The sequence below is a fragment of the Pongo abelii genome, chromosome 14 (genome assembly GCF_028885655.2).
Source record: "Pongo abelii isolate AG06213 chromosome 14, NHGRI_mPonAbe1-v2.0_pri, whole genome shotgun sequence".
Classification (NCBI taxonomy): Eukaryota; Metazoa; Chordata; class Mammalia; order Primates; family Hominidae; genus Pongo; species Pongo abelii.
The window spans coordinates 46586801-46613592 of record NC_071999.2 but is presented as its reverse complement, the minus strand read 5'-3'; the positions used below and the strand labels follow the sequence as shown (position 1 = coordinate 46613592).

At 41.1% G+C, this 26792-nt stretch overlaps 1 protein-coding gene across 1 annotated transcript in view; it reads left to right on the top strand.

Moving 5' to 3' along the window:
* The window catches only part of VWA8 (von Willebrand factor A domain containing 8), a 398456-nt gene that overhangs the window by 345654 nt on the left and 26010 nt on the right, over positions 1–26792 (top strand). Inside the window, exons 38-40 of the mRNA XM_024230913.3 lie at positions 9082–9190; positions 12444–12600; positions 18919–19027. Of these exons, the coding sequence (XP_024086681.3) occupies positions 9082–9190; positions 12444–12600; positions 18919–19027 (375 nt within the window). The remainder of the gene's footprint in view (positions 1–9081; positions 9191–12443; positions 12601–18918; positions 19028–26792) is intronic.

Below are 26792 nucleotides of genomic sequence, written 5' to 3'. Positions count from 1 at the left end.
CCTTTTCTTTTACCTTGTGCCTTCATTTGTAATACTTATTCTTAAAAGACTGTTCTCTTACAGCAGAATAACTGGATTGTGTGAAATGTCTTAGGGAGATAATATTTGATGAAAGTAAAGTTAGTAGATACATAGGAATTTGCCTTTCATACCTCTTCTGGTTTTTTAAAATTTATTTTTAAATAGTGTACCAGAATCCACACACATGCCCCACAAAGTGAGGAATGGTGTTCAGAATGGTTCTTCGAATTGTTTAGGCTATTTTCGGAACTTCTCTTTTAGAATTGGCCTATAGAAGAGTCTTAACGCATATAAGCAAACTACAAATGCTCCTTGACTTACAATGGGCTTACATCCCAATAAACCCATCATAAGTTAGAAATATGGTAAGCTGAAAATGTGTTTAATACACCAAATCTACCAAACTTCATTGCTTAGTCTAGCCTATCTTAAACATGCTCAGAGCACTTACATTAGCCTACAGTTGAACAAAATCATCTAACATGAAACCTATTTTATAATAAAGTGTTGAATATCTCATATAACTTATTAAACATTATACTAAAAGTGAAAAGCAAAATGGTTGTATGGGTAATTGAAGTATGATTTCTATTGAACGTGTGTATTGCTTTCATCCCATTGTAAAGTTGAAAAGTTATGTCAAACCATTGTAAATGAGAAGCTGTCAGTTGTCCCATTATTGTATAATTGCACCTGGTTTTAATGAAAACCCTACTTTGATCACCTTATTTACCAGATTTGAAATCATTGAATCAGTCACAGCACATCAAAGCTGGGTGTAATGGTAGAAATAATTCAGTTTAACCTCCTTAGTTTCTGATGTGAAAATGAAGGTCCGGAGAACTTACTTGACTTGCCAAAGTTTACCAGCAAGTTAGCAAATAGCTTCCACCAGAATTCAACTCTAAGTGTCATTTGACTATTTATTAAAAATCAAATCTGTTTTTAAAGAATACATAAATGTCACTATGAAAGATATTAAAAACCAGCCATAGATTCTGAAGATCCTTCTGAAAGCAGCCCAGAAGTCCTTGGGGCTGTGGTAGGACTATTGTAAAAATTGTGTCTTTCATTTAAAGCAGTGTGTAGAGGGAAATTTATAGCACCAAATGCCCACAAGAGAAAGCAGGAAAGATCTAAAATCGACACCCTAACAACACAATTAAAAGAACTAGAGAACCAAGAGCAAACAAATTCAAAAGCTAGCAGAAGGCAACAAATAACTAAGATTAGAGCAGAACTGAAGGAGATAGAGACACAAAAAATCCTTCAAGAAATCAATGAATCCAGGAGCTGGTTTTTTGAAAAGATCAACAGAATAGATAGACCGCTAGCAAGACTAATAAGGAAGAAAAGAGAGAAGAATCAAATAAATGCAATAAAAAATGATAAAGGAGATATCACCACCCACAGAAATACAAACTACCATCAGAGCATACTGTAAACACCTCTATGCAAATAAACTAGAAAATCTAGAAGAAATGGATAAATTCCTAGGTATATACACCCTCCCAAGACTAAACCAGGAAGACGTTGAATCCCTGAATAGACCAATAACAGGCCCTGAAATTGAGGAAATAATTAATAGTCTACCAACCAAAAAAAGTCCAGGACCAGACGGATTCACAGCAAATTCTACCAGAAGTACAAAGAGGACCTGGTACCATTCCTTCTGAAATTATTCCAATCAATAGAAAAAGAGGGAATCCTCCCTAACTCATTTTATGAGGCCAGCATCATCCTGATACCAAAGCCTGGCAGAGACACAACAAAAACAGAGAATTTTAGACCAATATCCCTGACAAACATCGATGCGAAAATCCTCAATAAAATACTGGCAAACTGAATCCAGCAGCACATCAAAAAGCTTATCCACCAAGATCAAGTTGGCTTCATCCCTGGGATGCAAGGCTGGTTCAACATATGCAAATCAATAAACATAATCCATCACATAAACAGAACCAAAGACAAAAATCACATGATTATCTCAATAGATGCAGAAAAGGCCTTCGACAAAATTCAACAACGCTTCATGCTAAAAACTCTCAATAAACTAGGTATTGATGGAACATATCTCAAAATAATAAGAGCTATTTATGACAAACCCACAGTCAATATCATACTGAATGGGCAAAAACTGGAAGCATTCCCTTTGAAAACTGGCACAAGACAGGGATGCCCTCTGTCACCACTCCTATTCAACATAGTGTTGGAAGTTCTGGCCACTGCAATCAGTCAAGAGAAGGAAATAAAGGGTATTCAATTAGGAAAAGAGGAAGTCAGATTGTCCCTGTTTGCAGATGACATGATTGTACATTTAGAAAACCCCATCGTCTCAGCCCAAAATCTCCTTAAGCTGATAAACAACTTCAGCAAAGTCTCAGGTTACAAAATCAATGTGCAAAAATCACAAGCATTCCTATACACCAATAACAGACAAGCACAGAGCCAAATCATGAGTGAAGTCCCATTTACAATTACTACAAAGAGAATAAAATACCTAGGAATCCAGCTTACAAGGGATGTGAAGGACCTCTTCAAGGAGAACTACAAACCACTGCTCAATGAAATAGGACACAAACAAATGGAAGAACATTCCATGCTCATGGATAGGGAGAATCAATATCGTGAAAATGGCCATGCTGCCCAAGGTAATTTATAGATTCAATGCCATCCCCATCAAGCTACCAATGACTTTCTTCACAGAATTGAAAAAAAAAACTACTTTAAAATTCATGTGGAACCAAAAAAGAGCCTGCATTGCCAAGACAATGCTAAGCAAAAAGAACAAAGCTGGAGGCATCACACTACCTGACTTCAAACTATACTACAAGGCTACAGTAATCAAAACAGCATGGTACTGGTACCAAAACAGAGATATAGACCAATGGAACAGAACAGAGGCCTCAGAAATAACACCATACATCTACAACCATCTGATCTTTGACAAACCTGACAAAAACAAGAAATGGGGAAAGGATTCCCTATTTAATAATGGTGCTGGGAAAACTGGCTAGCCATATGTAGAAAGCTGAAACTGGATCCCTTCCTTTCACCTTATACAGAAATTAATTCAAGATGGATTAAAGACTTAAATGTTAGACCTAAAACCATAAAAACCCTAGAAGAAAACCTAGGCAGTACCATTCAGGACATAGGCATGAGCAAGGACTCCATGACGAAAACACCAAAAGCAATGGCAACAAAAGCCAAAATAGACAAATGGGATCTAAATAAACTAAAGAGCTTCTGCACAGCAAAAGAAACTACCGTCAGAGTGCACAGGCAACCTACAGAATGGGAGAAAATTTTTACAATCTACCCATCTGACAAAGGGCTAATATCCAGAATCTACAAAGAACTTAAATTTACAAGAAAAAATCAAACAACCCCATCAATAAGTGGGCAAAGGATATGAACAGACATTTCCCAAAAGAAGACATTTATGCAGCCAAAAGACACATGAAAAAATGCTCATCATCACTGATCATCAGAGAAATGCAAATCAAAACCACAATGATATACCATCTTACACCAGTTAGAATGGCAATCATTAAAAAGTCAGGAAACAACAGGTGCTGGAGAGGATGTGGAGAAATAGGAACACTTTTACACTGTTGGTGGGACTGTAAACTAGTTCAACCATTGTGGAAGACAGTGTGGCAGTTCCTCAAGGATCTAGAACTAGAAATAGCATTTGACCCAGCCATCCCATTACTGGGTGTATACCCAAAGGATTATAAATCATGCTACTATAAAGATACATGCACACATATGTTTATTGTGGCACTATTCACAATAACAAAGACTTGGAACCAACCCAAATGTCCATCAGTAATAGACTGGATAAAGAAAATGTGGCACATATACACCATGGAATACTATGCAGCCATAAAAAAGGATGAGTTCATGTCCTTTGTAGGGACATGGATGAAGCTGGAAACCACCATTCTGAGCAAGCTGTCATAAAGACAGAAAACCAAACACCGCATGTTCTCACTCATAGGTGGGAATTGAACAATGAGAACACTTGGACACAGGGCGAGGAACATCACACACCAGGGCCTGTCACAGGGTGGGGGGCTGGGGGAGGGATAGCATTAGGAGAAATACCTAATGTAAATGACGAATTAATGGGTGCAGCAAACCAACATGGCACTTGTATACTTTATGTAACAAACCTGCACGTTGTGCACATGTACCCTAAAACTTAAAGTATAATAAAAAATAAAAATAAAATAAAAAATAAAAATAAATTGTGTCTTTATGATTAAAAAATAAAGTATCTTCTTATTATTTAAAAAAAAAAATGTATCTTGGCACAGTGGCTCATGCCTCTAATCCCAGCAATTTGGGAGGCCGAGGCAGGTGGCTCACTTGAGGTCAGGAGGTCAAGACCAGCCTGGCCAACATGGTGAAACCCTGTTTCTACTCAAAATAAAAAAATTAGCTGGGCATGGTGGCAGGTGCCTGTAATCCCAGCTACTTGGGAGGCTGAGGCCGGAGAATTGTTTGAACCTGGGAGGCGGAGGTTGCGGTGAGCCAAGATTGCACCACTGCACTCCAAACTGTGTGACAGAGCAAAACTTCATCTCAAAAAAAAAAAAAAAAAAAAAAAAGTATCTCCATATGTTAGTTCCATTCTGTTTGTTTAAAAAAAAATTTAGACTGTAATCATACCTTTCATATAGTTTTTTTGTTTTGTTTTGTTTTGTTTTTCGCAAAGTGCTGGGATTACAGGTGTGAGCCACTGCGCCCAGCCTCATATAGATTTATTAAATTAGCAACAGAATAAAACTCTGTACCAGTTTTGAAATGTTCTTTGTCCTTCTCATTTCTCATGGAGTACATCTAGAGGGTGCTGCAAAGATCTCTAAACAGGATCTCCAGGTCTGAGGCAAGCTTGTCCCTGAGCTGCGCTGTCTGATGAAATGGCCACTGGCACACATGGCTATTTAAATTTAAATTTTAGTTAGCTAAATAAAATTTAAAATTCAGGTCCTCAGTCGCACAAGCCATATTTCACATGCTCACAGCCATATTGAGCTAATGGCTAGTGACTGCCATATTGGTCACCTCAAATATAAACATTTTCATCAACACAGAAAATTTTATTGATTAGTGCTCTTCTGGAATTCTTGTAGCCAGTATATGTATTTTAATTTACTGCTTCTCTCTTACATTATTTATAAACGAGTTGAAAAATGGTGGCAAGTTTTGGGGAAAGTATGTTAAATGTTTATTTTTTTCTCTAAATGTTCCTAGCTATCTTGCTTGTTTAAGAAAACAGGAGGGCTCTCCCTCTCCCCCTCCCCCTCCCCGTCCCCCTCTCCCTCTCCCCTCCCCCTCTCCCCTCTTTCTTTGGTCTCCCTCTCCTTCTTTTTTCGGTCTCCCTCTGTTGCCAAAGCTGGACTGTACTGCCGTGATCTCGGCTCGCTGCAACCTCCCTGCCTGGGGCTCCTGTGATTCTCCTGCCGCGGCCTGCTGAGTGCCTGGGATTGCAGGCGCGCCCCGCCACCCTGACTGGTCTTTGTATTTTTGGTGGAGACGGGGTTTCGCCGTGTTGACCGGGCTGGTCTCCAGCTCCTGTCCTCGAGTGATCTGCCCGCCTCGGCCTCCCGAGGTTCTGGGATTGCAGACGGAGTCTCGCTCACTCAATGCTCAATGTTGCTCAGGCTGGAGTGCAGTGGCGTGATCTTGGCTCGCTACAGCCTCCACCTCCCAGCCGCCTGCCTTGGCCTCCTAAAGTGCTAAGATTACAGCCTCTGCCCCGCCACCACCCCGTCTAGAAAGTGAGGAGCGCCTCTGCCTGGCCGCCCATCGTCTGGGATGTGAGGAGCCCCTCTGCCTGGCCGCCCCGTATGGGAAGTGAGGAGAGCCTCTGTCCGGTCGCCCCGTCTGGGAGGTGAGGAGCACCTCTGCCCGGCCGCCACCCCGTCTGGGAGGAAGTGAGGAGCGCCTCTACCTGGCCGCCCCGTCTGGAAAGTGAGGAGCACCTCTGCCCGGCCGCCCCGTCTGGGAAGTGAGGAGCGCCTCTGCCCGGCCACCCAAGGTTTGGGAAGTGAGGAGCGCCTCTGCCCGGCTGCCCCGTCTGGGAGGTGAGGAGTGCCTCTGCCCGGCCGCCTCCCCGTCTGGGAGGAAGTGAGGAGCACCTCTGCCCAGCCGCCCCGTCTGGGAGATGAGGAGCACATCTGCCCGGCCGCCCCATCTGGGAAGTGAGGAGCGCCTCTGCCCGGCCGCCCTGTCTGGGAGGTGAGGAGCGCCTCTGCCTGGCTGCCGCCCCGTCTGGGAGGAAGTGAGGAGCACCTCTGCCCGGCCGCCCCGTCTGGGAAGTGAGGAGGACCTCTGCCCGGCCGCCCCGTCTGGGATGTGAGGAGTGCCTCTGCCCTGCCGCCCCGTCTGGGAAGTGAGGAGCGCCTCTGCCTGGCCGCCCCGTCTGGGAAGTGAGGATTGCCTCTGCCCGGCCGCCCTTTCTGGGAGGTGAGGAGCGCCTCTGCCTGGCTGCCACCCCGTCTGGGAGGAAGTGAGGAGCGCCTCTGCCCGGCCGCCCCGTCTGGGAAGTGAGGAACGCCTCTGCCTGGCTGCCGCCCCGTCTGGGAGGAAGTGAGGAGCACCTCTGCCCGGCTGCCCCGTCTGGGAAGTGAGGAGGACCTCTGCCTGGCTGCCGCCCCGTCTGGGAGGAAGTGAGGAGCACCTCTGCCTGGCCGCCACGTCTGGGAAGTGAGGAGGACCTCTGCCCGGCCGCCCCGTCTGGGAGGTGAGGAGAGCCTCTGCCCGGCCGCCCCGTCTGGGAGGTGAGGAGCGCCTCTGCCTGGCTGCCACCCCGTCTGGGAGGAAGTGAGGAGCGCCTCTGCCCGGCCGCCCCGTCTGGGAGGTGAGGAGCGCCTCTGCCGGGCCGCCCCGTCTAGGAGGTGAGGAGCGCCTCTGCCCGGCCGCCCCGTCTGGGAGATGAGGAGCGCCTCTGCCCGGCCGCCCCGTCTGGGAAGTGAGGAGCGCCTCTGCCCGGCCGCCCCGTCTGGAAGGTGTACCCAACAGCTCCGAAAAGACAGCGACCATCGGGAGCGGGCCATGAGGACGATGGTGGTTATGTTGAGAAGAAAGGGGGGAAGTGTGGGGAAAGGAAGGAGAGATCAGATTGTTGCTGTGTCTGTGTAGAAAGAGGTGGGCATAGGAGACTCCATTTTGTTCTGACTAGGAGAAATTCTTCTGCCTTGGGATGCTGTTGATCTATGGCCTTTCCCCCAGCCCCCTGCTCTCTGAAACATGTGCTGTGTCAACTCAGGGTTAAATGGATTAAGGGCGGTGCAAGATGTGCTTTGTTAAACAGATGCTTGAAGGCAGCATGCTCTTTAAGAACATGTATACATATGTAACTTACCTGCACATTGCACACATGTACCATAAAACCTAAAGTATAATAATAATAATAATAATAATAATAATAATAAAAAGAAAAAAAAAAAAGAGCCATCACCATCACCACTCCCTAATCTCAAGTACCCGGGGACACAAACACTGCAGAAGGCCGCAGGGACCTCTGCCTAGGAAAACCAGAGACCTTTGTTCATGTGTTTATCTCCTGACCTTCTCTCCACTATTATCCTATGACCCTGCCATATCCCCCTCTCCGAGAAACACCCAAGAATGATCAATAAATACTTAATTAAAAAAAAGAAAGAAAGAAAACAGGAGGAAAAATTATTTTCACCCATTTTTAGAGCATGATTATGTGTGTGGAATTTATATCAGTTGTCATGTCTGGCTGCTAAATTTTCTTGGAGCATGCTGAAGTTTTGGCAAAAGCTTTGTTGATCCTGCCAAAACTATTTGCAGAAAAGTCCAGCTAATTAAAATCCCTACGATGTCATAACACTTGAAATGAACCAACTTGGACATAAGACAGTAGAAGTTGTCTTGATTTTATTCTGAATGGCCATTTTATTTGCAAAGACCTCAAATTACCTACCTAACTGCATTAATCCCAACATGAAGAATGAAAATCCCATGTACCAACATGGAATGGTTAACTCTAAAGACTGATTTCAGGACCATTTATTTGTAAGCTCTCTTGTTCCACTGTAAGCAGTTTGAGGGCAGGAACCAATCGTCAATGGCTTTGTAGGCCCCATGGTACCTCACAGAATGTTCCATCAGTACATTTTCTTTAAGTCTTATTTGAACAAATGAATGAGAATTTGATCTTGTCTTCTGGGAAATCATTACATCTGAGAGCAGGCTCATGGTTTGCATAAAATGTGAATGCTTTGATTTCTTTTTATTGTGGAGTAGTATCTACTGAACTACTAGGATTGAAATTTCTGTGTGGTTGTCACTCCTTTTGGTGACACTGTACTGAATGAAATAGGAAGCAATGAACTTCAGGCTCTCACAGAGGAAGGCTAAAGTACTTCTTATTCTATTTGAATTGCAGGAATCATAAATCTAGTTTTACAATAAAGATGAATTAGGAAAGCTACAAAATACCATAATAAAAATTGAAGTGGGTCAAAAAAATAAATAAGCAGTTTTTAGTATATAACATAAATCTATCACTAAGGCATACGTACATAACTTTGTTTTTCTTTTCCATATATTGTATGTAAAATGGCATCTCTCAGAGTAATGGGATTTCTTTGAAAACAGAATGGGTAAATGTGTATATAATGACTCAGCTGGATCAGCTAGGTGGTGATCCTTTTAAACCACTGGCAAAATATCGCTCTCCAGTGAGATCCATTTTCCCTGCATCTGGTAAGTCTCATGCCATATGTAAATGCTCACAGCTTGGTTTGCACCAGAAAAATTCTGTAGCTATAATGCAGTCCAGCTCCTTTACTTTTCTTTAAGAGTTTTTTAAAAAATTAGTTCTTCTTCCCAACTAGATGGATGTTGGAATCCATCTGATGGAATTTTTGCCAAATACTCACAGCATTTATCAAGTCCAGTGGCCTGAGGTTATGTGATACCTTAAGGACTTAGGAGAAAATGATTTTTTTTCTGTCATGCAGTTCCTGGTGTTTGTCACAGGATAGTAAAAATCTCTCAATTCTTCATTTTTAGATAACAATCAGCAGAGACAGTGGTGAAGATGTAAGCTCCCCCAAACACGGGAAGGAGGACCCAGACAACATGCCTCACGTGGGCGGCAACACTTGGGCTGGCGGAACAGGTTGGTAGCACAGGCATTCTCCTGAGTCAGCCTTCCCGAGGTTTCCCAAGCCCATTAGGCCAGCACATCGCCCCTGAGAAGACTCAGAGACCGGCTTTCCTTCTCAGCCTCCTTCATTACTCAGTTGGATTGTTGTCTTGCCCTCTGCCCCAGCGTGACATCAAGGCATGTGAAGAGCCTGGCATTTGGAGTCCCACAGGCTCTGCCACCCTGTGACCTAAGAACATGCCGATCCTCCTCGAGTTGCTTCATCAGTCAAAGGGGGATAGTGTGAACTACCTTAAATTGTGGTGAGGATTAAATGAGATTACGATTGTTAAGCACTGAGCATAGTGCCTGGCATGAAGAATATTTTCACTAAAGTGTTAATCCCTTCTTTTAAATTCCATGACCTTGGGATCATGCCAGAAATCCACAGTAAATTCTTTCTTGAGCAACTGACTTTGAAAAGATATGGTCCTTGTCTTCCACATCTTCGAAGTATGTTGAGGATGCAAGATTTCGAGATAAGGCTGGTTGCAGTCTAAACCGATGGCCGACTCCTTCCTCTTGGCTGCCCAACTAGGGCATTGTTCCCAGGACTGCCGTCTTCCTTTTTCCTCTGCGGCAGCTGGAGCAGACACATCTGCGAGTCCACAGGAATAGGGCCAGACTGTGTGCGCACTGTCTGAGCTTATCTCACCGTGAGGAGTGCTGGCAGGAGCTCTGTACTTCACCTTCCTTAGGATGGTCTGTGCCTCTTGGCCTTGACAGCCTCGGGAGGAAATGGGTTTCTCTGCTGAGACAATGTGCTATCAAATAGGCCTGTGGACTTCTTGCCTACTCTGTTTATTCATCAAGCATCAGCTTTAAACTAAGGCTATTTTTAGAAATGTCCTTTGATCTGGAAGTTCGCATCAAGCCAACAAGATTTAATCCATATGGAATGCATTGTGGAACGAGCTGGCCAGGTGTGGTTTCCCAGCAGTGGACTACTCTGGGGGAGAAATTCCTATTTATTACCAAACTTGAATATACTAGCTCACGTATCTGTCCAGATTGAGGCTACATTTGTTTCACCTGGCTTTTAGTTTTCAATTGATCAAGGCTCCTTGGCTTCAATTTCTCTTTTTCTCTCCCCCATTCTTTTCCCTCAGAATTCTTTACTTTGAACTGAGCTCTGGCCCAACAAGTCATTTGATTCCCCTTTCTTCATCAATGCTCCTTCCTTCCCCACCCTCCCCATTCTCTTCTGAACTGGTTTGGAATGTCCAGGCTTATGCCCTGCAGTCTTAGAACCTCTGGTAAGCATTTTCATTTAAGTAGTACAAATTACAGGCTCTGGGAAGTGGAGATCATGAAGAGCACCTCCTGCTCCACCCCAGTGCTACTTTCCCCGGGGCCCTGTGACTCACGTGGCCAGTCACTCACACCAGCTTCTGATGGTTCCACCACTTTCTCCCTTTCACCAGAATGATAACATCTCAGCACCTAGGAAGCTTTCAGCCCAAATTCATGATCCACCCATACTCAGGATACCCTCCTGTAGGAAAGGAGTTAGATCCCAGAAACACCTTTTCCTCCTATAGCTCATTGTCACTGTCTAGTTACTGCACCCCTCTGCCTATTGGCTGGCCATGAGTAAGAAATGGGAGTCACACACATCCCCAGAAGGAATTTTCCACCACCCATTTCTCAATAAAAGTGAAATATGTTCCAATCAAAAGATTAAAGTAGTGTAATTAATAGGCAGTTCTCATGGTATTTCCCAAAAGGAAATGACCTACCTGGACTTTCATAAGGAAAGCAGTTCATATTGGGTTCTTGGTTTTAGTTTTGTTAGACCAGTTAAAGCTCAGTGGTAAGGTGGGGGTGGGGGTGGTGATGGTGAAAGAAAAATGTAACATAATTTACCCGAAGTCTAAAAGCCTTCAAATTTTCCACTTTATGAAACTAGAAATTGCCTAATTCTGTGTAACTAGGCTTTGTTTAATAATAATAGTAAAAGCAGTCCATTATATGGCTTTTATTATGTGCCAGATACTGCTCTAAGCATTTTAGCTTCATGACAATCCCATGAAGTAAATAATATTAGTATCCCCACTTTATAGAGAGGAGCCTGAGACACAGAGAAGTCAAGTAATTCCCCAAAGATAAATGGCTGGTGGGTTGGAGCCAGGATTCAAACCCAGGCAGTCTGGTTTAACTATATCATAATATACTCTACAATAGCAGTGTATTATAATATACTATACTGACCCTCCAATATTGGATTCTCTTCTAAGTTCTCAAGTTATATGTGAATGAACAAAAGAAACGGGTTACTAGTATTCTAATCTACCCCTAAATAGGGGTAACAATCTTATAGCCCAAAGGCCAAATCTAGCCAACAGATGTGTTTTTTTCTCTGGTCCATGTAGTGTTTTAAAATAATTTCAATTTTCATGTATTTAGACAAGGTAAATCCTAAGTTAGCCAATGTCCCCACCACTTTTTATCATATGACCTACCTGGCCTTACAGGCATTTACAATATGAACAGTTCATACAATGTTATGTTACAAAACGTAATATGTATATGTAATATGTATTATGTAAACTTGAGTTTCTATTGAAAGACTGTTCTAAAGCTGGTGGTGTTTATGTTATATATTGTTCAAACCAAAAGTCAAAGTTGGTGTAATAATTGGCTTCTAATCTTGGCTAAGCCAGTGATACGAGGTCCTGAATATGTCATTTCGCCTCTCTGTGCATTATTTTTATAATTTGCAAAACACAAAAAAACAGTATTTATAGCTTAACTGTCTAGGTTTTTTAAGGAAAACTAAGGTAATATGTGAGGGAGGGAAACAGTTGTTCATTTAATTACAAATATATACTAAGTATCTATGATATTCAAACCACTCTTACAGGTGCGGTAGTACAAAAGTAAATAAAATATCTCATCCATCATATAGTTGGTGAGAAAAATAAATATGAAAGGATAACAAATAGTACACAAGAGTATGGATCCTTACGAGGTAGCGGCATTAGCTAAGGTATCATAGAAGTTGGAGTAAACCTTGATATATAGGTAGTATTTTAATGGATGGGAAAAAGGAAAAGCATCCTAAACAAGAGAATACATCTTTTTCCAGAAGAAGGTAATTTGACTGTTTAATTACTAGTTAAGTACAATTAATATCCTCCACAAGGCTGTCCTAAAACCATGACCCAACTTTTTTTCTGTGGTCAAGTTCAGATTTATCATCTGAATTTCCACGTTTTCCTTCCAGGGGGAAGAGACACGGCAGGCCTGGGTGGCAAAGGAGGCCCTTACCGGCTGGATGCAGGCCATACGGTGTACCAGGTCTCTCAGGCTGAGAAAGATGCAGTTCCCGAAGAGATCAAGAGAGCTGCTAGAGAGATGGGCCAGAGAGCATTCCAGCAGAGGTCAGTGTTCCCATCGCATTTAGAGCAGCACTACTGCTATGGTGAAACGTCATGATGGACTGTTGGGGAAACCTAGATTTGTGTGTGTTTCCACCTCCACCTCATGCAGCAACTCGGACCTCAAACTGAAATCCACAGCTATCCCCGTCCCTAACTGAAACAGCCAAATAAACAAAATCCCCTGTTCTTTCTACTCAGGCTCCTTAAAATCTAAAGCTCAAATCACCCCATCCATGTCTATCTGTTCCTAGGCAACATAGGGAATTCAGGTAAGTCTACACAATGGTCCCTTCCTGCCCTCAGAAATCTTGCAGATTAGTGCGGAGACAGGACAAGGGAACATACATACACACATGCACAGAGTTAAGTGCTAAAGTCATAGGGTGCGGAGGCTGTCCCCTCCAGCAGTGCAGAGAAAGGCAAGTTTAGTGGGCTGATGTGAGGTGGGGCCAGAGCTCAGCTAGGATTTAGAGATGGGAAGAGAAGAGCTAGAATATTTCAGAAAGGGAAAACTAAATGAGCAGAGGCACCAGGGCAGGATGAGCATAGTGTCTATGGCAGAGAGAGGCAGCTAGCCCACTCAGGATAATGGGTACCAGCTCGGGAGGAGGGACAGTGAGTTTGGATGGGGAGGCCTCATCAGTGAGTAGAGGCCTTAATCTAGGCCAGTGAGCCTGTGGCCCTCGGACATTCCCCAGCTGTTCTGGGCCACTACAATAGGAGCCATTTAAAAAATAAGAAGAATCCACATGATGTTACCCTAGACATCCACATGTGTGTTTCAGCTAAAAGTGAAAAATACCAAAGAACCACCATATTTCCTTTTAGATTCCAGGACCTGGTAGTAGTTTGGGAAGCAGATTTACATTTATTTTTGTGCTGCATGAAAGGAGCTGGGCGCAGTTAGAAAAAAGCATGCTAAAATGTATGAGTTATGAAATTCCTCCCACGTAGAACATCTGGTATTACATTACATGCTGTGCTTCCACATCCTGCAAGTAAACAGTACAGGATAATAGAGACAAGAATGCAGGCCCTGCCGCCACACCCTCAGGAAAGCCTGCCAGCTCAGACCCTTGAGGGTTCAGCAGGTAAATAACACGCTTGATGCTAGAGGCAAGAGTGTTGCTCTTAGCCCTTCTGCTGGCTTCCCTGGTGACTATTGACAGTTTATCTGTCCTCTTTGTGCCTGAATTTGCTCTTCTGGAAATAAAATTCACTCTCCCTTTCTCCCAGGGAGGTTACGAGAACAGGTAACTATGTTAGGAATGAAAGTGTTTATACCTCTCAAAAAAGGGTAGAGAATAGTGTAGTGAACAGTCTTGTTAGAATGAAAGTTCTCTACATTTCTTATGAATTATAAAGTACCCATTTAGAAAAAGAACTAAACAATTGGACATGTGTCATTCTCCCCTCCGCAATTAATGAGTTCTATTGTTGCCAACCTTAAAACCTGCCAAATAATTGTTCAGTCTAAATTTTTGCCCAAGTGGACAGGTAGATAGAGTGTTCTGGCACACGCATAGTTCACAGGGAGGCAGAAAGGTAACAGTGCCTGGCCACAAGTATGTACCCCCTTCTCCTGTTGCCGTAATAGGAGTAAGGAGTGTGGTTCTCTTCAGGACAATGGCCCTACAGGGGAAGAAGTAAGGGGCATCTGTGCCCATAACGCAAATGAATTTAGCGGATGTAAGAGAGGAAAGAGAGGACATGGGGAAGGGATGAGGAAAATATACACCTCTAGTAAATGCTGCAGAGAAGAGTCTCAGTTGAAGTAAAAGAGAATACCATAAGGTGGTTGAAAGACAGAGGAGTTGGCCAAGCGTGTAAGAAAGGAGAGAAAGGAATAGAAACACATGGAGATCCTGAGAAAGATGGGGCACAGCAAAACACCAAGAGAAAGATGTTGCTTTCTACTTTCATGTAGAAATGGGACTTTCATCCCATTTGGTGAATATTTCATTTAATGCTGCTGAAAATTTTTCAACTTTTTATTAGGAACTTTTCAAATATAAAAGTTGAGAAGAACATATAATGAATGCGATGGACCCGACCCCCCATCTTCAAGAAGAAAAATCTGGCTCCACTCCTAGTCTTCTCTGCTGGCTTGTTTTGAAGCTAATCCAAGACTTCTATCATTTCATTGTAAATATTTCCAAGTGTATCTGCATAATATAAAAACAAAAAAATACAAACTCACAATACTATTATTGAGTCTTTAAAAAGTAATAATTCTTCACTATCATCAAATAATAGGTTTTAAAACGGTTTTGTCACTTAGGCATATGCAGAATGAGGTCAGCTCCCACCATTGATGCTTTTGTGGCATCCTGTACCTTTTCTCCATAACTCTTATCACTCTTTCCCGTTATGTGATTTGTGTGAATAATTGATTGTCTCTCCTCTGACTATAAGTTCCTGGGGGGCAGGCATCCATCTGTTTTGTGCTCTAGTATAACCCCAGGACCTACACCAAGAACCTGGTATGTAGCAAACCTTCATATGTATTTGTGGAATGAATGATACACACATGCATACAAGTAATGGACTCATCCTTTAGTACTTAATTCAGAGACTGGCTGAAACTAGGCAGTCCTAGCTGTGAGCCAGAAAGTTTGTGTAGTGCCTTGGAGAGCCTAATGCTGCTAAGTGGGTTCCTGACATCATCAACACAGCATTTTAATAGCATCTATTTGTATCTGGTTTTAAGCTAGATACCAGCCCTTACATATCAAGAATATATTAACTCAGGCAGACTAACAGAGAGAGACAAGCATAAAACATGAATAAAATAGAACAGAAACATTATACCAGTGAAAAGCAAATGAAATAGACAATGAGGTACATGTACACACTTAGAAAAGCGTCTAGGGTAGGCACCAGCTGTGGAGATTGCATCCACTACCATTTGCAAAACTAATCAGCCTCACACAGTGGATCTAAGCTTATGTTTGTTTTCCTTATAATTGATTCAAAATTATAGTATTTAAGTCTGACCTATAAGAAAAAGTAAAATGAGAACTAAAATTCCCAGACTCTTACGTAACAATAAATATACCCTTTAAAAATATACTGTGCCAACAAAATGCAGTTAGTCCACAAAGATTACTAGGATGTGAAGCAGCTGTGCCCTGCAGTTTTGATCAGGGTTAAAGAAGCAGAAAGATATGTTTCCAGCTAGTTTTGTGGGCTTGAGAGTATTAGCAATGGGTACCTCATTTGATCCAGAGGCTAAAATTTCTTTTCTTTCTACATCCCTTGCTTCAGTCATCATCTTTCAAAATTTATCAGCTTTGATTGCCTTGTAGGCGATCTTTCTGAAAACCGACACAATCTGGAATATGGTTTCCAGATTTCTTCATAATTAAAACAGCATGTGGTTTGTTTTGGGTGCAACATGATCGCACCAATGGTAGGCCTATAACTGGAGCTAATTCTGATCACTCTGCAAAGATCAGTCTGCTCCAGGTGGCTTACCAAATGGCTAGCTCCTTCCTTGATATGTATGTGTGTATGTATGTACATATGTGTTTTTATGTGTGTATATATGTTTGTATTTATGTATACACCTACAACCCATACCTCCAACATTGCATGTGTGCGTGCGCGCGCACACACACACACACACACACACACACACAGTAGTTTAGAAGATTGTGTTATGGTTAGGCTTTTGAGACATAGGTTCATTATTCCCCGTCCTAATATCAGTACCTTTTATATTTATAGAAATATACGGCATAGTACCTAACATATAGTGGATGCTGAAAATGAATTGAATGGCTGAAATAAAAATACGACTCAGGATTATTTAAATTGCAGCATCTTAAACTAACTGTAAGTAGAAAGTTCATTTGCTGGGTGATCTCTCTTGGGTTTTACAGAGTCGTATCCATAATGCGCTAATTTAATCACATATTTCTATATATTCTCTCCTCCATCCCCTCCCCACCCCATGGACAGCTGTGTCTACATTTGTTTCTAATCAGTGCTAATCTCGCTTATTTGAGAAGAAGCATATTGACATATAAACACACACCGGTTTAGGTATGAAGGGGTAGGTGGCATGTCCTGCATTGTTCATTGTGCCCAGCTTCTGTCAGCCTTGATACTTGAGACATAACTTAATCTAATAAAAAGTCATAGAGAGATTTCAGAGACTGCCAGAAACTAAATACAAGAGGTATTGTCAGGAGGTCAAGTCCTATACACGTATTTCTTTTTATTCTTCAGGACTGAGAGTTAATTAGATTTAGAAAGGCACCTTGGCATGTCACCTCAAGATACAACCATTCAGATATTATAGTGGCCTTGTCTATATTTATCTTTTAATAGTCAGTGTTTTCAAAGTGCCATCTAGCAGCACTTATTGAGTGCCACTGTGTGCCAGGCAGGTATTGTGGTAGGTACTGGAAGTTCAATGAAAAAATAAAACATGGTCCTTCTCCCTGAGGAATAGAATAGAAAACATCAGAGTACATCCCATGTAATAAAAGTATTTTTCATTAAATTTTTGGTTCAGTTATCCTATATACATACATGCATTTGTGTATACAAGATCTCAATGTAAAACATTTCCTACTATGGAAAGAAAAATTTGAAAACACCATAATAGAGGGCAACAGGCCTATCTATTAAAGCAATAAAGTATGTGAGTTTCATGGTAGATGTCTGTATAGGGCACATGAAAAGGGAATGGCCAGCTTTATGCAAGGGCTCAAGCAAGACTTCAAAGGATGTGGCCTTTGAGCTAGATCTTGAAACCTAAGTGGGTATTATCCAGTGGGGTGATAGGGCAGGAATGCCAGTCTGCCCCATGGTAGTCTAGGCCTAGCATTATGTAATTGTAATAAGCTTCTAGCGCTCTCCCCCATGGTGAATGGATTTTTCCCAGTGCTCAACCTGACAGGGAGGAATAGAGAACATTTATTCTCATTCAGTATTTGAGGTTTCTGTTTTAGCTCAAGGTGATAAAAAATACACATTAGATAAGAGTTTCAGCAATACACCTAGGATTCATATCTCTAACATTGCATGCATAAACATACACACTAGTTTAGAAGATTATGTTATTCTTGGGCCTTTGAGATATGCACTTATTATTCCTTGTCCTAATATCAGCACCTTTTATATTTATAGAAATTTATATAAATGTGTGATTAAGTTAATGTATTATGGGTACAACACTGTAAAACCCAAGAGAGTTCACTCTGAATGAACTTTCTACTGACAGTTTAAGATGCTGCATTTTAGTAATGCCGAGTTGTATTTTTATTTCAGTCATTCATTTCTACTTATTTTGAGCACCCATTATATGTTAGGTTCCATGCTAGGCACTGTAAAGATAAAGATGAGAAAGACTCAGCCCTTACCTAAAGGAGTATAGAGCCTAGTTGGGGAGACAGGAGGCAGATAGTTACAGCATGGAGAGCAAATTCTCTGAGGGAGGAATGAAGTGAGATAAGAGCACAGAAGAAAGACCCGGGGATCAGAGCAGACTTCCTGGAGGAGGCAATCATTGACTTGAGTCTTGAAGAGTAAGTGGGAGTTAGTAAGCAAAGTCAGGGGAGGGATACTCCAAGTGGGAGAGAAGCACTTGCAGGGCATGTGATGTGTACGGGGAGCTTCTAGTGTGCTGGTGGGGCTTCAGTGAAGCAAATGATAAAAACTGATAAAAAGGAGCAGCATACTGGGAAGATAGAATTTCAAAGCCACAATAATATTAAAATACAATTGTCCTGTCTAAATTACACTGTCAGCAATTTTAGAAAACTCTCACATAGGGATACATAGCAGCACATTAACTTACATTCTTTAGGCTTGAACTGTTATCTTGGTCAACCAAATACATGATCTTGATCTTAAAAAGCAACCCATGGGAACCCTCTTAGGAATCTGCCACATGAACTGATCAGCTGCAAACATCACAATATGGCTTTGGGATATAGCAATGGTGTGTACCACAAAGCCAATTCATACTGGCTCATGAGAGCCAATTGTGCACATTTTTTTCTAACTCACTGTTCATAGCTTGTAACTGATCATGGTGGCAAGGTTTACATCATGGAAATCAGCAAACACTACAAATCTAGGACTTTTTTCTTGTCCTAGTTTGTTAACTATTTACTAGCACACTACTGGATGTTACCTCCTTTGAATCTGGAAGCATAGCTGGAGACATCACTTCTTGCCTTTTCTCCTCAACAGGAATCTGAGTTTCCAAGGAGTTTGCTAAAGTTCTAGCAGGAGGTGAATGGAAGTAAAAACCCACATATACATGATTTAAGCTGTTAACTTTTTATATTCTTCTGGTCTCAGGCTAAAGGAGATCCAAATGAGTGAATACGATGCTGCAACCTATGAAAGGTTTTCAGGTGCTGTTCGGCGACAGGTGCACTCCCTCCGAATCATCCTGGATAATTTACAGGTAATCTTCTACTTATGGACCAAGAAAATAACCTGGGCCCAAACCTGGACACGTTCCTAAAGTCTTGGAGAAAATTATCTGAACCCTAATTAGCCAGTCTGAAAAAATGTATCAGTGTGAAAATGTCTGCATAAAACTGGACTATCCCATGGCTTTCTTTTTGATCATCCAGTGTATGTATTCTGTATGTCCCCTGGCTCCTCCTCTTTCTGTCCTCCCCTTGCTCTCACATTGCCTGCCCTTTTGCAGTTTCACAAAGCTCTCAATGCTGAGGAACCAGTTGGTACTGCTACTGCTCCTGAAAATATTAAGACACTTCAGTATTTCCTAAGCATGACTATTGTTTGGAGATTTCAAATTAGAAATTGTGCTCTGTGGTCAGTTTGCACAAATAATTTAGGAGGGGCTGAGTGTTCCTTAAAAATCAGAAACTAAATCAGACTATTTTGTCTAAAGAGAAAGCAAAGCCTCATTTCAGGACAAAGGAAGAAGGTTGGGAGCCAAGCTGTGCCCTGCTTCTCCATTCTACTCTGGAATCTTGTGTTTCTTTTCCATGAAGTATTTCAAGCTGATTGCCTTTCCCTTTTTGGTTCTTATTTGTAATTGTTCTTCTGGGGGAAGTTTTATTATTTTTGCTAAGTATTGGGGATTAGAACTTGTGTGATGCAGTTTTTAATCCACCATTTTAACCCAAAACTCTGGAAAAGCCTTATTTTTTCAAAAGATCTAAACCGTATCCAGAGATAATAAAAGTTCTGTCATTTCCAGGAGGAAAGATCTTTATAATAATTAACCAGATGTCTAATTTCAAAATCTAAGAAATGTAAAAATTAAACCATGTGCTTTAAAAAAAATCTATATGCAGTTGTTTAGGATGAAACAGCATAAGACTTTATATAAACTATGTGAACAACATGATATTGAATGATTGGATCTTCTTACATAGTCACTCATTTGACAAGTGTTCATTGCCCTGGACATTGAGAGCACCAGGACACTGCCAGGTTGGCTCTGAGCTTCAGGGTAAGGCAATAGTTGGCTAAGGGCCAAAATGGATGATTCAGAGGAGGTGAGAGTGATGGGAGAATGGTGCCTATCCTAAGACTTGAGAATGAGTATGGTTCAGTGATTCACTCACTTCTTAAGTTCTCGATGCACACCAGGCATTAGAGATAGAAAACTAAGATACATCTTCTGCCCTCAAAGAAGGGACTCAAAGTCAACTAAATTTCCTAAATTCTGTAGAGAATTTTGCACACAATGCTATGAGACGAAATGAGGAAAGGCTTTGTGGAGAATGTAATGTTTGAATTTACTCTTGAAAGATGCTAAGGAATTTCCCATGTGCTTAAGGAGTCAGGGCATGTCCAACAGAGGAAGCAGTATGCACAAGTGCACAGAGGTATAGGAGAGCGCAGTGAGTTCAGAGAAGGACAGAGTATTTGGTATGGCTGAGAAAAGCACACCCTGGTGGGAGACACTGGCAAGAGAGGAGGCTGCCAGAGTCGTAGGCACCAGATCCTGAATAGCCCTGGATGCCACAAGAACATGCAGACAACATTGAGTCCTACCCTGTGGGCAGAAACAGAGGCCCTTAGAGGATTCGCAGTGCTACAAAGGGATATAAGAATACATTTTTAATTGAAGGTATCAGATTCCTCATCTGGTATTAGTTGATGTCTTAATTGGTATTTGTTGGGGACTATGCTATAGTTGCTTTTACAAGCACTATCACATTTAATCCTCAGATCAGTGCTTTAGATAAATGGTATCGTGTTTATACAATCAGCCAAAAGATGAAAAGTCAGGTCCACTGCTCTGACTTCTCACAATCACACACAAATGAAGCCTGGGTTAGAATTAGAGTTAGCATCAAGGAATGGCTCTTCCGCTAATCACCACAACAGTGAGACCAGTATCAGAAAACAGTGTCCAGTTTTGCTTTCAGCTTTCAAAGAGGAATGAAAGAAAACTCTGAAGGTCTCAGGTAAAAGCAACAAGTAAGATTAAATGCATGGAAAACAAAGTAGCACCTATTTTTTAAAAATCCTTAAGGGGGTTGGAGTCAATAACTTACTAAATATCCTCAACAAGAGTAGTTATTTCAGGGGAGCTTATCCTCTTCCTCTCTGGAGATCTAAAAGAGAAAATAGGCTTAAGTAATACCAAGAAAGAGTTTTAAGATATAGGAAAGAAGACAAAAGCAATTTAATCCTTGAATAAGTAGCTAAAATAGATGTAGAACTTCCGTCTTTAGAAATCTTTACAAACAATACCAGCATTATAATAATAGCAAGCATTTACTGAGAATTTACCATGCACCAGGCATTCTACTAGGTGCTTTACATCGTCATCGTCACCAAGATCACCTCCATCATTATTGTCATTCTCTGCAGCCAGACAGCCTAGGTTCTGTAAAATGGGAATGACAGATAGTAGTGTGTTAGTGAAGAATTCAGATGATATGCTTAAACAATGCCTAGCATGCAGCATTCTCTACAGAAGGATTCGCTTCATCGTTACCTTCATTGTACTTGCTAAGATTTATCAGCCTGGATTACAGGCCGGGTACCCAGTCAGGTACTTTACATTCATTGTGCTATTTAACCTCTACAGAAACCAGTATGTATAATTTTCTACATTTGATAGATGAGGAAACATACATTGTGTCCATTCTCATAATCCTGTGAAATATTGGTTCCATTTTTGCCATCTTTTGCCCCCACTTTATGAATGAGAGACCAGAAGATTAGAAAGATGATGTAACCTGTCCTGGGCTGTATGGCTAGCGAGGCAGGTGCGGCCCAAAGCTCAGTTCATTATTGTTTGTTAGGGTCTCTTTTCTCTTTCTCCAACTCAACAATTCCATAAAAAGCATATTCTTACATATACTCATAAAACATTTTGCATCATTATCCAAATGCCAACACAGCATTTTTCAAGTGTTTTCCTTATTGAATCTATTTTTAATCCATAGGGGAGTTATTCTCAGGTGGGCCTTCTAGTCCTCCATTTAGGAAGATAGGGCTAGTTTAAAACCTAGCTACTGACCAAGCATGGACATGGCCTTGTGTAGAATATGGAACTTTAGATTGAAAACAAAGCAAGGAACCTTTGATTTGGTCCCATTTTGCCATCTTCTGCTAGTCCTGTGTGGCTCCGATTGACTCATATCTTCCAGCTGTTTTGAGGTTGCTATGTAATCCAAGTAACCATGGGTGTTTCCTTGGTGAACGGCACAAAGTTTGGCCAGGAACTAGCAAATCATCACTTGAGATGACTTTCCAAAGCACAGCCTCAGGCCCACTCATTGATTCCAGGTGGGATTTAAGGAGCAGGAAATGCTGTTGCCACCCATGTTAATGTCTGCTTTAACATGTGCCTATGTTGCAGTACATGTCTTTCCTCTCGATTAAGATAGCTATCACCAGTGACTTTCCTTGGCTTCTTTGAGTTATTGAACCTTTTCCCTTTTGTGAATCGATTGCATGAATCTTCTCATCAGTCCATAAATACTTCAATTATTCTTGGTTCAGAATCTCAATCTCTTATTGCAGCATGCATGCTCTAACAAAAGAAAACATCCATTCTTACAAAAAACCACTTGATTTTAATCATATCTTCTCTCCAATGTTTTTCTGATCTATAATCATAATTTCATTCTCAGGCTAAACTAAATTAACCTTTCTCTGATTGCTTTGGCTAGCATGATATCTCCATGAACAAACAATTATGTTCCTTTTTTCCCCCGTGGTGTTTCAAAATAAGCTTTTGTTCAGATAAATAGTGCTTTGAACACTGATTGTGTAGCACACACTGTGCTTGGCACTGAGGGCACAGAGATTGATAAGATAGTGTCCCTGTACTAAGAAAATTCTGGGCTTGAGGGGCAGAGAAGGCAGACACCTAAAGAGCTCTTTCCATTTAATATGGTAAGTACCTAGGTAGAGGGAGGCTTAGAATGTGGTGGAGCTCAGAAGAAAAGGATTCAAGGATAGATTTTGAAGGTAAGGGTACATAAGCTGAGTCTTGAGGGACACACAAGTATTAACCAGACAGAGAAGAGTGGAAACAACGCCCCAGAAGAGGGCACAGCACAGACGGATGCATGACACTGTGTGGTCTCAGGCATGAGCTGAGAGCTGGTTCTATCTTCTTTAGGAAGTTTTGTAGCCATGGAGGAGAAAGTTTCAGAGACAAGAGAGGTGGAAGCCAGGAGATTAAATCTTAAAACAGTATCAGTTATTCGGGTGAGAAGTGATAGGCACCTGAACCAGCGTAATTGAAATGAAAATGGAAAGAATGAGACAAATTCAAGAAGCAGTTTGGAGGTAGGACAAAAAGACAAGTGACACTGAATGTGAGGGAAGGGAAATGGGAGGTTTTCAAGCCCTGGAGGACAGAAATAGGGGACACAGGAAGAGGACAGACTTGTGAAGAAAGCAGATGTTTGCTTTGGATGTTATAATATGTTTTCTCACTATTGGGACACCTATGTAAAAATATCAAGCAATGATATTTAAAGTTTTCAAAACCTGAATTTGGAGTTCAGGAGCAAGGTGAGGACTAGATAGGGCTTCATGTTTATATGGCTATCTATATATGTATTTCTGTGGTCATCTGAATAGAGGGACAGCCCAAGCCAAGGGAAGATGTGTCAACTAAAGCAAGAGTGTAGAGCAAAGAGAGGGGAAGGGTGAGAACAGCCATGTCAAGGAACGTCTACATGTCACAGGAGAGCAACAAAGTGCCAGTTACTCTTTCTTAGCACATCAAGAATGGCTCATCACTCAAGACATGGTGTCAGTGGCCATGAGAGGACAACTTCATCCAGGTACAGCCTAGAAATGTAGTCCTGACTTCTAGGCTGCATGACTATGGGCATCTCTAACTCAGTCTTTGCCAGGTGACCATTAAAATTATTTAAGTAGTCAAAAGCTTTACACATGGAAAACCCCACATGTCAGGAGAAATTAATGAAGAGCGCTAGTGACATGCAAACAACTTTGAAGAATTTTTGCTAAATATACTTTGATGGGACCCCTCTCAAAGACAACTTGAAAACTTTCCTGAGAAATAGCATTATTTGTGAGTAACTGCATGAGAGCTAACAGAATGTCACTAACATCCCTTGATTAGAAAGGCAGGGAAAAGAAGAAAGAGCCCTAGAACTGGTGAGAAGCAGATCACTTGACCTCCATTTTGTTACTGCCATGCAAAAGTGTTTGAAAGCAGAAGCGCTAGGGAGGCATGGTTGTGAGAGAGGTCTAGGTTTCATGCAGTGGCTACAAGCAGGAAGCTGAAAGGTGAATAGCCCTGGAAAAAGGCCAGACCAGCCCCAACTTATACTTGGCTTGAAGACTAAATCGCAAAGGAGCCAAATGCCCAAAGTTGGCCCCATTGCAGTGGCTTTTCCAAACAAAATAAGAAATTATGTGGTGATGAAGTTCTCATGCTGGGACTGTCCACAGTTTCAATTCCTTCCCTGCTGAATTCTTGAGCTGGCATTGTAGATTTAGTTCAACCAGTTTAAAATCTCTCAAGGAGAATTCTAGTAGAAACTAAGTGGAAAGTGAATGCAACCGAGGAGCATCTGTCCAATCTGTTCCTGAACAGTTTTGTATCTCATCATTCGAGAATAAGGACACAGAAAACATAAAATAACATGGGATGTATGAAAAGGTTGTGTACTGAGGTGGAATAACAAGCATTTAAGATATTGAAGATGCTGCTGGGATAGAATATTCTTCAGAAAACATAAAATTTTTAGAAAACATCTGCTTTGTGTTCTCACAATTCAAAGAAATTTGAAGTATGTGAAATAAGACATAAATTGAAAACTATCTGGCTAAGAAGCAAGCAGAAATAATAAGGGAATTGAATGCAATAAGGAAAGATAAGAAAACTAAAAGTGCACTGCCAAAACTCAAATCTACATGAAAAGTAGAAAGAACAGACTCCATCCAGTCTTAAGTCTAAGTAGCAATGTGAACAAAAAACTTGAAAAGTTATTCCAGAGGAAATAAAGGGGTAAAAACCATAAGAAAGCTAATTAGTAAAAACAAAGTAGAGAGCTGACATTACAGAGCCCTGAGTTGTCCCAACAAATAGAACAGTACATGAAACATGGTAAGTGCTTAGTAAACATATGCTGAATGAACAAATCATATCCCCATAGAGGAGGCCACTGAAAAATATTCATAAACAGTAACCAAAGTAGTAACAAAACCATACCCAGCTGAAGAAAGGCCTAAGTCTATGGATCAAAAGGACTTTACTAAGTACCATGCAAAATTAACAAAGAGAGAAGCACTCAACACAGCTTCATGGAATTTTAACATTTCAAAAATTTTTTAAAAAAATCCTAAAAGCAGAGAAGCAGATGAAAAACAAGCTATTGTCAGAGAAAGAAAAATTAATTTTACATTAGTTGTCCCTAAAACCTTGAATGCCACAGGATAGTGGAACAAGGTCTGCAGGATTTTGAAGAGACAACTCTTGTGACCCAAGAATTCTGTGCACAGCCGAAGTACAAAGGTGACAGATATTTGCAGATATTCAGAGGCTTAAAATGTCTCTTAAGCACCCTTTTAAAAGATAACTTTGAAATAAATATATATATTTGTATAAATACTCTAGTCAATTAGGAGAGGAATCAAAGTTCCTTTGTGATATAAAAGGACCAGCAATGAGCATTAGAAGGAATTCAACACAAAATCAGGTCTAAATAATTGCGGTAAATATATTTTTTAAAAACTCAAATATCAAGAATCATTCTTTTTAAAGGTATACAATATTAAAAATTATGAATTTAATAATAATAATCAGAGCCTAAATTCTCATATTATTCTTAAAATTAAACAAAAATCAAGAAGATTTTTGATTCTGTTGGTTTTTGGTTAGTTAAATTGGTATAGAGAAGGAATAGAAGAAAGTAAAAGTGTAACAATTTATGTTACATATGGGAGAGGCAAATACCCTCATTCCTGAAAACCATAAGAGAAATATAAGTTCAATCATGCTTTTTAAAGACTTAAAGTTAACCATGTTGGTTCTTTCTAATATAGTTCTTACAAATGACAACATATTTTATAAAAATTCCTCTGATTGCTATGTGAAGAGGGAACTGTACAGGAAAAACCACTTTGGAAAACTGTTTAAAACTGAAGGAAGGAGACCATTTAGGAGGCTGCTGCAGTGCTCTAGGGGAGAGAAAACGAGGACAGGACTAAGGCTAGGCATGGAGATAGTAAGAGATGGTCAGATACTGCCAGGAGTTGAGAGGATTTGCCCGTGGATTGGGTGTGGATGTAAGGGAGTCAAAGATGACTTCTCAGTGTGGGGCCTGAACAACTGGAAGAGTGGGGTTGCCTCTTGCCCTTCACTGAGATGGGGGAGGACTTAGAGAGAACAGGTTTTCTAGAGTGGAATCCAGGGTTGAGTTTTAAACTTGTGAAGTATAAGATGCCTGTTATGTTTGCACACCGAGATGTGCAGTTCCCAGCTCCTTTTAATTACAAAATATTTAATTCTTGAAGGAAAGACCTGAAATAATTTTAGTTCATAAAAAGTGACTATAGATAGTATAGTGTTACTCAACATAATGATTTAGTTCCACATCAGCATCCAAGAATATAAACTCTTCTAATGAGAATCACCATAGATGATTCACCATTTTCCCTTGCAATGAGATATTACTTCAAGAAACATGAATCCCTTGGAATAAGGCACATATCTCCGCTTTTCTTTCACTATTTAGAGCACC